This window comes from Melitaea cinxia, chromosome 25 (genome assembly GCF_905220565.1).
Source record: "Melitaea cinxia chromosome 25, ilMelCinx1.1, whole genome shotgun sequence".
NCBI classification, from domain to species: domain Eukaryota; kingdom Metazoa; phylum Arthropoda; class Insecta; order Lepidoptera; family Nymphalidae; genus Melitaea; species Melitaea cinxia.
This window is the reverse complement of record NC_059418.1, coordinates 2,881,517-2,894,105: the sequence shown is the minus strand read 5'-3', so window position 1 is coordinate 2,894,105 and position 12,589 is coordinate 2,881,517. Positions and strand designations below refer to the sequence as shown.

The following is a 12,589-nucleotide window of genomic DNA, read 5'->3' as shown; positions in this document are numbered from 1 at the left end:
AAGAGCGGAATCACTTCGTCTCCATTTATTTCAAATATTTGTTTGTTCAGAGCCTTATCCTTTTTATGTAGTCGACTGTGTTTCTTCTATTAGGCTATTTATAGTGCTCACATTCGTACAACCCTGGTCACACACCGTTGCCACTACTTTAAAGCCACATTCCTGCAGTTCTGTTATTGTTTTTCAATAACATTTTTGATTCTCCTTCAGGTGTTGTCCCCCTACAAAATGTATAAGCAATTGATTGCTTGTAATTTTTTATAACACCTCGCAACATAAAAACCAGGGCATGGTCTGCTATATTCCGTTTTGTATATATTCCATTTGTTACAAATCCACTAATTGAATCTCTTTTTCTGTCATGGTCAAATTGTGGTGTTATTGCTATTTCATCAAACAAGACCATGATGCACAACTTTTCACTTTCCTTCATACTCTGTGTCTGTTTCCTGAGTTGTGCAAAAATCTTCTTATTTATTCCGGGTCTTATGCCTGCTCCGGAAACAACATGACTTAACCCCTTATAGGACGGCTCATACAAAGTGGCCAGTAAACTGGACTGTTACGTTAAGGTCGAAATTAAAGTTACAGTTTTGTTCCGAAGTTCAACCTTATGCACTTTTCCGACTTGTGTTGAAGCACGCTGGCCTGTAAGCTAGCCAGCGTTCGTTTTAGTTGCGCGCTCAAGAAATTTCGCGCCATTTTTCACGGTGGCCAGTATACTGACCACTGTGCGCCCGCAGCGTAGTTTTTACTGTCACCGCGCGAGTGCAGGATGTTTTTTGATGTGCTAAAGTGAAAATAAATATGTCTGGCTTTAACAGGTGAGTAAAACTTATTGATTATAGTTTAAGCTTTAATGTTATTCCCAATAATGATATAGTTTTATAATAAAAATGTGATTTATGAACGATTGAATGCCAGTCGGTCTTTGAGAAAAACATAACCTAAAAATTACATATGTAACTTTGAACTACTGCATAAAGTTTTTGTTTTGGTGTGATCACTTGAAATAATATTATTTGCAATATAATAATAAGCTTTTTTTTATATTAATTAATAGATTAATCACAACCATTCTGGTTCGGTAGTTATAACCCAAAATCCCGCCAGTTTTAGTACTTTTTTCGTGCATTTTCGTGCCAGTGTTGAAACGTTAATAAAAATCTTTTAATTTTATATTAACAAACGAAATTTTCTTTGCTTTAGAAAAAGCTACACTTACTCGGAGTTGGAAGCACTTGATGAAGACCAGTGGAATGATTTTATGGGCATCACAGATGACCAGGCCGTCCATTCTGACGTTGGTGGTGATTCTGATGGTGAAGACTGTTTCAACGACAGTATCATCACCAATAATGCCAGTAGCTGTAGTACCCGTAGGAGAAACCGAGACCAACTGCCAGGACCATCACGTTTGTCAGAACCTCCTCCCTCTACATCATCACCTTCACTAAATTTAACATCCTCATCGTCGCTGCCGCAGTCGCCACTATCACCCCCGTTGCCGCCGCCACCACCCCCGTCGTCACCGCCACCACCTCCGTCGCCGTCGCCCCCACCCCCGTCTTCGCCCCTACCACCCCATCCTCAAGTAGCCCCAAGTACTATTGAGGTAAACGATGATCTAAATAAGTGGAGCAATAAACATTTTCGTGAGCCACCTATTTTCAAAAATAGTACTTTCAAAAATTATGTTGGAATAAATACAGAAGTCAATTTACAGTCACCACTACAAATACCCTTTTCTTGACACCTTTTGTTTTCAATCTCATGATTACTGAAAGTAACAGATATGCCACACAGTGCCATCAGGCTCTGAACCTAACGGAAGAGGAGCTGAAGAAGTTCATAGGGATTTTGATAATTATGGGGTTCCACAGTTTACCCTCCCTAAGGCTTTATTGGTCGCAAGATACAAATTTTCATGTGCCAAGAATTAGCAGTGTCATGAGCATGCGCCGATTTTTAAAAATAATGAGATTTTTGCATGTGAACGATAATGAAAAAATGATCCCCAGGGGCAACGCAGTTACGATCGCCTATTCAAAATAAGACCTCTGCTCACCCATTTTTCACAGATTTTTTCTTCTGTTTTTAGTCCGCATCAGCAACTCTCAATAGACGAAAGTATGATAGCATTCAAAGGTAGATCAACATTAAAACAATATATGCCACTGAAGCCAATAAAGCGTGGCTTCAAAGTGTGGGTAATATGCTGCGCTGTAACGGGTTACATGATTAACTTTGATGTTTACGAAGGAAAGTTACAAGTTGAGAGGGAAATGAGTCTGGGCGAAACAGTTGTTATGAAATTAGCTGGAATGTTTGAGCATCTGGGTTATTGCATATTTTTTGATAGATTTTTTACTTCTCTGCCTTTATTAGTCAAGCTGTTGCGAAAAAAAAATTTTCGCTGTTGGTACTATTATGCCTACAAGAAAATTCTTCCCGTCTAATAAACTTCCCCTTGACCGGACCATGGCTTTGGGTGATAGTGCTTGCGCAATGACGAAATCCAACATTTCTGTTAGTAAATGGAGAGACCGAGGGAAAAAAGCAGTTTGTGTTGCTTCAAATATGCATAACCCAAGCAAAAAAGGATATGTGCGCCGTACTAATAGTCAGGGTAATAAGGAACAAGTCGCCTGTCCTAGTCCTATTATCGATTATAATAAATACATGGGAGGGGTTGATAAATTTGATCAACACATGGCATCCTATAATATATCGTGGAAATCACGACGTTGGTGGATGAAAATTTGGTTTTATTTAATTGAATCTGCGATTGTCAACTCCTACATTGTTTACAAGGATACCTGGACGAAGGCTTACCCTGGGGGTACAAAACCCATGACTCATTTGATATTCAGGAGCAAATTAGCTGATGAACTTATTGGAGATGAAAAACCCTCTGTACCTATTCAAAATGACGATGATGAGAATGACCACAGGCCAATAAAGTCAACCAAGAAAAATTTAAGACGATGCAGATATTGCAGTACTGCTTCTAAGCCAAAGAGAAGTACCTATGAATGTGTTAAGTGCAATGTCGCCTTATGTGTAGAATGCTTTGTACCATTTCATAATTCAGGAATGAAAAAGAAAATCTAATTTTTTGCAAGGTTATATTTTTAGAAGAGTTTTTGTTTTGTTATTTCTAAAGCTAAAACAATGAATATTTGTAGATTTTTTTAATGACTGATTAAGATTTTATAAAAATAGGATTAAAAAGTTTATTAAATTTAAGAGGAAGAATTTTCTGTTAGTTTTATATTTTTGAAAGAAGAAATTTTGATTTGTAATTCCTAAAGGTAACATAATGAGTATTTGACAATTTTACAAACCGATTAAGATTTTATAATTATAGGATTTAAAAAATTATTAAATTTAAGAAGAATTTTTCGTTTATAATATGTATCTAAAGTTAAAACGATGAATATTTTTAAAAGAACTTTTTGTTAAAATGTGATTATTTTTAGAAGAAAACTTTATCGTAACATAGTTCAAACTATGGAAATGTGATTATTCATGTCCTGAAATATAAGGCTGATGGCTACGTATTGTTTTTTTATTCTATTTCCTTCTAAATGTACTTTTTTTGTGCATGTCCAGTTTACTGGCCAGTGAACTTGCCGTGATAGTGAGTGGTGCAGATCGGTCAGTGGCCAGTCTACTGGCCACTTGTTTTTTTGGATTTTCTCGAAAAATATGCAGTCTAGATTTATTTTACTTTGACAGTGTTTTTTAATTCGGGCCAAAAAATATATATTACTTAAAATAAATTGCATATTAAAAAAAAAGTCAAGGTGACCGTTAAAGGGTTAAAGTCACAGGGGATGGTAAAATGAAAATTTTACTTAGCCATCTGTAAGCTTTTGGCCCCTGTTTATATAAGCTGAGTGCCATAATCGTCTCCTCTTTTGTAAACCTCCTTTCCATTTTTTCCTTAGATATCTCCCGAAACTGCATAACAGTAAACAATGCCGGAAGTGTCGTAAATTTTTGTAAGCACTTCGGAAAAGTTGTATTTTCGGACATTTTCAAGGCTTTCTTTAACCTTGTTGCATAGTTATCTTTCTTATTTCTCAATATTTTTTATGGTCTTTTTCAGGTTTGCAATGTATTTTACTGAAACAAAAATAATAATAAAGTTTTATATCGCTCATCCAGAACGACATCGTCACAATTGCAAAAATCTCTAAAATGACTTTTTCATTCCAAACGATCTCATTTCGTACATACTTTCTAGTGTAATATTGTCAGAATTATTGTTTCAATAGTTTTTGATAGATGTCGCTAATGTCGTTAGTGAATCGGCTCTTTTGAGTGCGATCCCGTAGCAAAATTGACGCATTTGACAGTCGCGCGGAGAGCCCCGCAGTGTTTAGACGTGTTGGAGTCTACAACGACGCAATCGTAAGTTATGACAATCACTTCATTTATTTTTAGTGCAACATTGACACAATTGACGTCAATTGAATTGTGTCTTTGTCGGTTCTATAGAATGTTCGCAGCTTGACTTAATAGCAAAATTTCGTTTTATTTTGAATTTATTATTGCAAACTTTGTTATGTTTTTCATTAGTAACCACATCTTTCTTAAAAAAACTCATTTTTGATACGTCTTAATTTGGCAATTCCTTTTCTAAGTGTAAATTTTTCTATAAAGGTAACGTAAATTTTAGTTAAATACAACAAAATTATTAACACCTAATTTAATTTTTTTTTTTTTTAAGAAAAAACACAAATAAATCAATACGGACGCATGCGCTGAAATAGAAAAATTCATATAACTTTATTATTTAACTATTTATAAAATGAATTCTTTGTAAAAGTAACTTGATTAACAAAACTTTAGAATAACTGCTTATTTTTTTTTAATTAAATTCTTTATTTTTAATTTACTTATATAATGTATATTGTTTCAGGAAAATGCCCAAGTCAAATAGAATCCAGCAAATCGTCAAATTAGGTCAAGAAGGCCGAGTACCCTTACCATTTTCAAATAATGAAGGTATTGTGCAAACAGTTACAAATAGTAATGTTATGAAGCCTATAACAGACCAACTGACCAAAGAAGACAACTCAACCCTTAAACGTAAACGTTCTTCATCATTGTCTTCTACTGGAAATGATTCGTCATCTACAACATCAAGTGACAGTACCCATAAGTCGTCGATAAAAAAATCATTACCTATCTCTGTTGATGCATTAAGACATGTTCAGAACAGCGATTACACTGCCTTAGGCATGATGTCTGTTGGAAATGACCGTGATAACGCAAGCTCACCTTCTTTGCTTGGTGTCACTCATGAACTCTTTGTGGATAAAGAAAACCATCCTCCTCTTTCTGACAACGAACATATATCTGGTGTCGACTTTTCACCTGATAATAGTGATGATGAATACCAGCCACCTCGACCGCGTTCTGTATCTCTCAGTTCAACTTCTGACAGACCATCTTCTACCTCGAGTTCAGAAAGACCAAAAAAGGGGAAGAAGCGTAATAGAAATCCACAGAAGTGGAAAAAAAATGTATTAAAAAGGATAAAAAACTCAGGGAAGGAGTATATTTCGCGATCAGGAAAAAAAGTCGATGCAAAGGTAATGAAACCTCCATGTAATTGTAGATTGCAATGTCGTACGAAATTTAGTGATGAGATGAGAAAAGAAATATTTGAAAGTTACTGGAATTTGGCGTCACTTCAACGGCAAAGAGATTTTTTGTGGTCATGTGTACAACTTTCAAATATTTCATGCCGTCGCGTTAAGAATGTTGAAAAGCCCAGAAAACCTAATTGTTCATTTTCATTTCTCAAAAATGGTCAAAGCATAAAAATTTGTAAAAGGTTCTTAGTGAATACTTTAGATATAAGTGAAAGGACTCTTCGAACAGTTATTGAGGCATTACAGTCTAGTTCCAGCATGGCACCAGTAGACAATAGAGGTAAACATAAGAATCGTAAAACAACTGACCCAGAAATTTTGCTATCTATTGAAAATCATATTAATTCAATTCCGCGAATTGAATCTCATTATTTAAGAGCAAATACCTCTAGAGAATTCATAGATGGAGGTTTAACGATCGCTGAAATGCATCGCAATTACGTAGAACAGCGTGTTCAGCTAAATAAAGAAGCTGCTAGTTACGATACTTACGCGTACGTTTTTAACACAAAATTTAATATTTCTTTCTTCGTGCCAAAAAAGGATCAGTGCGATCTCTGTATGTCCTTTCAAAATGCTGTTGGTGAAGAAAAAGACAAACTACTTCCAGAATATAATTCTCATCAAAAAGAAAAACAACTAAGTCGCGAAGAAAAGTCAAAGGATATAAAGATCTGCAAAGAACCTGACAGTAACACTTTAGTTGCTATATATGACTTGCAAGCAGTAATGCCGGTGCCATTAGGAGAATCATCTGCATTTTTTTACAAATCAAAATTAAATTGTTTGAACTTCACTGTGACGGATGTGAAGAGTAAAAGTACTGATTGTTATTTTTGGCACGAAGGACTCGGTAACCGCGGCGCAGTAGAAATTGGGACTTGTATTTTTAAATTTTTAGAAAAGATCGCTCTGGAAAGTCCTAGCATGGATATTGTGTTTTATTCGGACAACTGCTGCGGCCAACAAAAGAACCGTTTCATATTTAGCATGTATGCATATGCAGTAAAAACGTTGCCAATAAAATCAATAACCCACAAATTCTTAGTCCGGGGACATACTCAAAACGAAGGGGATAATGCACATTCTATCATAGAAAGGGCTATAAAAAGTGCAAAAAAATCTGGTCCAATTTACGTACCCGATCAATACGTACAAATAATTAGAAATGCTAGAAAAAAGGGAAATCCTTACCTCGTTCACGAAATGGATTACACGGACTTTTACGACTGGAAAGCATTAACTGATGATTTAGGTGTAAATTTTAATAAAAACCTGGATGGCGATATCATCAAACTGTCAGAAATCCGAGTCATTAAATTTGAGAAAGGATCTAATGTTTATATATACAAAACATCTTACGACAAAGAAGCACAATGGTCCCAATGCGATATTCATTCATCTAAAAGACGCAACCAAAGACACCCATCCAGCAATATTACTCTGAAAAAAGCGTATAATGCTCGCATTTGTATTTCCGAACGCAAAAAAGAAGATTTGAGGCATTTGATTAACACTAATATAATACCTAAATACTATGAGGCATTTTATCAATCTATTTTTTAATACAGCTACAGATTCCAAATCTTTTAAACTCCTAAAAATAATAAAACAATATTTTAGACTGTAACGCCATCAAATATGCGCAAAGAGAAAAGATTATTTATATATATATTTATATACTATTTAAACTGTTACTGTTTTTATGAATAAGGAGGTTTAAGTTATTTTGCTATAATTTAAAATATTTTATTTTTCTTTTTAATGTTTATTTCATTTAAGGTAAAATTGTTTAGACTGTTTTAAAGAAATTACAATACTATTAATATTGTACGTAATTTTGATCTCTTACTTAATTTTGTTAATTTTAGAAAAGAAAAATATACTAACAAAAAAAGATTTATCTGACACTCCAAAAAAAAAACTGTTATGCTGTTTTAATCATGTTTTAACTATTCTATCTCCTATATGGTTCTGAAGAGTGTAATTTCGTTCATTTGATAGGTATTATTAGACTGTACCTTTTTTATCTCTGTACTTAATTTTGTTAAGTTTAAATAAATATTTTTGTGATTGTAAAAAATAAAGATTTACGTGAAACTTTTTAATAACTGACTTGTAAGCAAGTGTTGTATTAATAATATTTAACTATTATATTGTATTCTTTTGAAGAGGAAAGTTTAATTTCATTGATAAGTAATTTTGTTTGATCTCTTAATTTTGTTAAGTTTATAAATAAAATTTTTATGGTAAAAAGAAAAGATTTAATAAAAGTTTTTACAAGAAATTGTGTAATAAATAATTCTGATAGCAAGCATATTATGCTTGTGTTCTAATATTGCTTGAATACAATAATTTGTATTAAATTTTGATGTTTTATTATCGATTATTCCCTATTTATTTCTTCATTGACATTGTCATAATTACATACTTAAGTTTTTTTTTTCAACAAAATGTCATAAGTGTAGGTCGTGCTTCTTTTATTCAGTATTTAATGTATGTTTTTTCAAATTTATATAATAAATAAATATGTATAAACTTACCTTATTAACTAACCTGGACAAGTATGTAAAACATAATTCGATAATATGAAGAACTTCCCTAAATTTTTAGTCCCAAACTTTCAAATACTAATACTGTAAAGTTACAAAAATGTAATTATGACACTGTCGTTCTGGATGAGCGATATGTATATCAAAATATTTCTTATTAATACTTTCCAGTACAACTGGTAGGCTGAATAAAAAAGGACTATAATATTATTGACTAGCACAAACTTATAAAAAATTATTGTTTGCTTCCCTCTATAAATATTTTGAAATTTTTTTCATTGTCAAATCATACCAGTTTGCTTTGAATACTTATACATGGAATACATAAACATAAATATTACATGCAATATACTGTGCAATGTACCTTTACTGGTCTTTGCAGTTCTCGGTTTTTGAGACGCTTTCTGATGCTGACATGTTCCGGCAGAGTAGAATCTGAAATGACATAAACAATGCTTATTAAAAATTTAAGAGAAGAGGCCTGTGCCCTGTTGTAGGATTGTTGTAAGCTACATAAAAAAAACAATGTAAATATGAAGATTTAAAATCTCTCTACTGAAAGGAAAACATCATAAGGAAGCCAGTAGTATTAATTAATTGAAATTGAACTTAGACATAACTATGAGTGGGTAGTTAATCATAACAATTGCACGCCTTACAGCCAGGTTTTTGAGATTTTGGCAGATTTTTGCCAGAGTATTGCATAGAAATTGATGGACATACCAATTTTTTTTTTTTTGATGTGGAAGCTTTTGCAAATATCCGATAGTCAATGGTGGATGATGGTTCTACAGCAGATGGTCCTGTTGAAGCAAGATACAATTATTAAAATAATTACTATACTACTACACAAAATTTTCTAACTCACCCTAATAATATATCTGAAGAATTGAACTCATTTTTTGTCAATTTCACAATTGAATGCAAATCCGTGATAAATAGAGTAATTATCTTAACCCTTAATTACTCGCACAAAGAATATTACATTACTGCTCGCATGGGGTCACAGATGACCCCAAACAGTATAAGTAGTTTTTAATATATTTTGAAATATACAAGTAAATGAAACTATTTTATTATTAAAGTGCTTTGTTTATTCTATAATATCTATAAGTAATAACATGAATTACTAACTAATTATACAAAAACAAGTTAAACTAAAATTATTATCAATAATCAACAATTTGTACTTAGGTATACTGAGATCATAGTAAATACTCGTATTTTTTAGGGACTCTCCCAATCACTCTTGTAACACTGTTGAAAGTATATCTCAGAATGATCATAGCACACAAATCTTGTACATTTCTTGCATTTTGTTGGTACTTTGCGATCACATTTCCTCGGGCAGCTGTTGCAACGTCCGCGTTTTGCAGTGGTTGGCGGGACGCGATTTTCCAACTCATGCACTTCCATCAGACGTTTTTTTACCTCCTTAGGAGTTGCTCTGACTTTAAGTTGTCGTTTTTGGTTATTATGAATAAGTTTAACAGACAATTGCCGCAAGAAATTACGCCTCATGTGAGTACGTGATTTTTCGGTATTTACTCGATGTACAATGAGTGCATTTATGCCTGAAACATTTATCAGATGGAAGGAAATGGCTAACGGCCACCGTTTGGTTCACCTCCCTACATTGAATGTACTACACAAGTGATCATCGGTGTCCATTCCTCCATTAGTGCTGTTGTAAAATGTTATTATTTCTGGTTTTTGCTTGTCAGTTGAGGCTGGGTCGATATGAGCTACATGATGCATGGAAGATAACAACACAACAGCTTTATTTGGTTTTTGAACATAAAAAACCTGACCCTCCCACTTCTTCTTCATCAGAACCACCAACATTGCGCAATTTGCTGTTCTCTCCTATCCATGACTAACTCTGACAAAAAGACAAAACTCGTAGTAAAACGGAATTATTTGGTAATTTCATTGTATAAAGATGAAAAAAACATATTTATAACAAACATTTATTCACTGAACATACAATAACACAAATATAATTCATAATACACAAAAAATACATAAAATAAAAAACTTACCTCTCTCAAAAAAGTAACGTAATTACTCGCACGGGGTCACCGCTGAAGAGTGCAGCGACGCATCCTTCCACTCCTGTGACTTGGTCGCTAGTAAAATACAAACTTAGAAGCGCGTTATGAAGCTAGCGAGGGCGCGGGGGAAATCGGGCCGCGCGAAGTGCTTCATTTTTTAATCCAAAAATTGTTTGACCCCATGCGAGTAATTAAGGGTTAATAATGTGAATAAATGTAAGTTTCATTTCTTGGTTTAACAGTTGATTATCTTTAAACTTGGAAAGAGCACATAGACAAGGTATGTACAAAGCTCGATCAATGTAGGCTTAGTAATGGGATCTCCTTTGCACCCTTCGGCACAGAGCCCTAATAACAACTTATTTAATATTCTTTGACGGTTCGCAGGAAAGTGGACATAAGGTGCCAATCAAACCACTAATTGCAAATTCATGCGACGTTTCGATACTTTATTGGACCATCATCAGGCATCTAAAATACATACAAACATTGAAGAAAGCTGTACAACTAATTAATCCATACAAGAACAAAACAAAGAGAACCAAACCATCAGTACCTTTACATGTAGCAGTCAACAGACATCTCCTTATTAAAGTTCTTTCATTATCTAAGATTCTAAATCCAAATACATTATATATTATTTTTAAGTTATGTTTTAAGCTGTATTATATGAATTTTGAAAATTTATACCAAAACATTTAAATTTAATAGGTAACAATATGCACAATTTTAAGTTATTAAGTTTTCTTTTTTTTTTTGGTTTTTACAATTTCAAGGCATCAAATTCTCCGAACTTGACTATTGAACTGCATCTAAAACATCAATCATATATGTACACACAAAACTATCAAAGACTGACAATGTCTACACAACGATCACAACCAGAATTTTATATTACCTTTACATATTTTTTTTTTTAATTTATAATTTCTTTCTTCCTATTTTGATTTTTTTATTTTTTCTACCCACATGTATTTTTCTTCAATGTTATATATCATTTTTCATTATTAATCATTTCAATTGTTAAGCTTTAAAAAATAAGTCATTTCTTATAAAAATATGTCATTCAAAATTAGCTAGTTAAAATTTTTTATTACATTACAATTTCTTTTTTATAATCATTAATTGTTATATTTACATCATGATCTCAAATTTCTTCTATTATCGTGTCTACAACAACAAATTATATTTGAGACATAAACAAACACGTTGCATTGTACAAGAACAAAAACTGCATACTACCAGTGTACTAACTACAGATTGAAAACTACAGTTATTGTAATCCAAGCTTTCCTGCGAACCGTCAAAGAATACTTATAACAAATGGACACAACGATAAATAACTTATTTAATTTTTGCCTCCCATATAACTGACTTGCTCATACCTGTGGAAAGTTCGGCAGATGTTGAATTATTACTAATTATATTAGTAATATCTGACATATGTCTTTCACGGGATGACACAGCTGCTGTAAAATAAAACACATAATTTTAACTTTACAAATAAATTAAAACATTATAGTTGTTACATATACATTTTAGACTTTTATATGTTACAATATTTATTAATCCTACAAGGATACAGCTGAATAAACTTACGTTTTAATTGTAAAGTGGGGACGGCATTTGCACTTAATCTTGAGCTCCTAGTGTGGTACTTTGTTTCAAAATGTTTATGGCACACTTTTCGGTTTGCGTGTATAAACTGATCATCTAAAACTAGTACATTTCCTCCAATTGCGAAGCACCACGTTCGGAATCTTTCCGCATCCGTATCGGGATTGGGGAAAGAATGTAATATAACGTTGTCTGCACCTAAAACAAAAATATACATAAATGTATTTAGTCTCCTTTAGAGGTATAAACAGCGTTTATATTGTATTATACGTACGTGCAGCAAAACAATCACGAACACAGCACCTTTTCTGCGCCATAGTGGCACAGCCACTCAGGCCAAGTCAAAAATCCAAAACGAAAAGCAAATCGAAGCCCAAATTGGTGTGCGGTAGTCAACAAATATAACAGAGATTCCAGAGTGCAAAACAGAAGCCAAAGTTGTCGAAATAATCAAGAGAATCGCTAGAAAAGCACAAAACACAAACCGTCGCAAGATCACAAACAAACAGCAGTAAAAAAATACAATTGTCATGGCGCCGGCGCATTGCGTTCCGTTATAATTTTCTTATATATACAAAGTACTCCGTGGTTATAATACTTATTATAACAGCACCGAGCTTATTATTAATACCATAGAGAGTAAAATAAATGTTAGGATCTTAGTCTTTTTTATTAATTTATTTTTATAATTTTTTAA

General features: G+C 33.1%; 2 protein-coding genes across 2 annotated transcripts; one reads left to right on the top strand and one right to left on the bottom strand.

Annotated features, from left to right (window-relative positions):
• Nucleotides 1–3,258: 3,258 nt before the first annotated feature.
• Nucleotides 3,259–12,367, bottom strand: LOC123666208. Its single transcript, XM_045600403.1, has 6 exons — nt 12,167–12,367; nt 11,875–12,090; nt 11,661–11,744; nt 8,945–9,024; nt 8,574–8,656; nt 3,259–4,131 (listed from the first exon to the last, which is right to left on the bottom strand). The coding sequence occupies exons 1-5, from the start codon at nt 12,207–12,209 to the stop codon at nt 8,588–8,590; spliced, it is 492 nt and encodes a 163-aa protein (XP_045456359.1). The 5' UTR covers nt 12,210–12,367; the 3' UTR covers nt 3,259–4,131; nt 8,574–8,587.
• LOC123666182 lies at nt 4,360–8,035 on the top strand. Its single transcript, XM_045600380.1, has 2 exons — nt 4,360–4,419; nt 4,931–8,035. The coding sequence occupies exon 2, from the start codon at nt 4,935–4,937 to the stop codon at nt 7,233–7,235; it is 2,301 nt and encodes a 766-aa protein (XP_045456336.1). The 5' UTR covers nt 4,360–4,419; nt 4,931–4,934; the 3' UTR covers nt 7,236–8,035.
• Nucleotides 12,368–12,589: the final 222 nt, after the last annotated feature.

Bases quoted from the DNA above. Each gene is read 5' to 3' on its own strand.
- LOC123666182 (XM_045600380.1), top strand. From the start codon at position 4,935: ATGCCCAAGTCAAATAGAATCCAGCAAATCGTCAAATTAGGTCAAGAA.
- LOC123666208 (XM_045600403.1), bottom strand. From the start codon at position 12,209: ATGGCGCAGAAAAGGTGCTGTGTTCGTGATTGTTTTGCTGCAC. The intron at 12,091-12,166 runs GTACGTATAATA...TTTTTGTTTTAG, and splicing joins TCGTGATTGTTTTGCTGCAC to GTGCAGACAACGTTATATTA. The intron at 11,745-11,874 runs GTAAGTTTATTC...TTTATTTTACAG, and splicing joins CCCCACTTTACAATTAAAAC to CAGCTGTGTCATCCCGTGAA.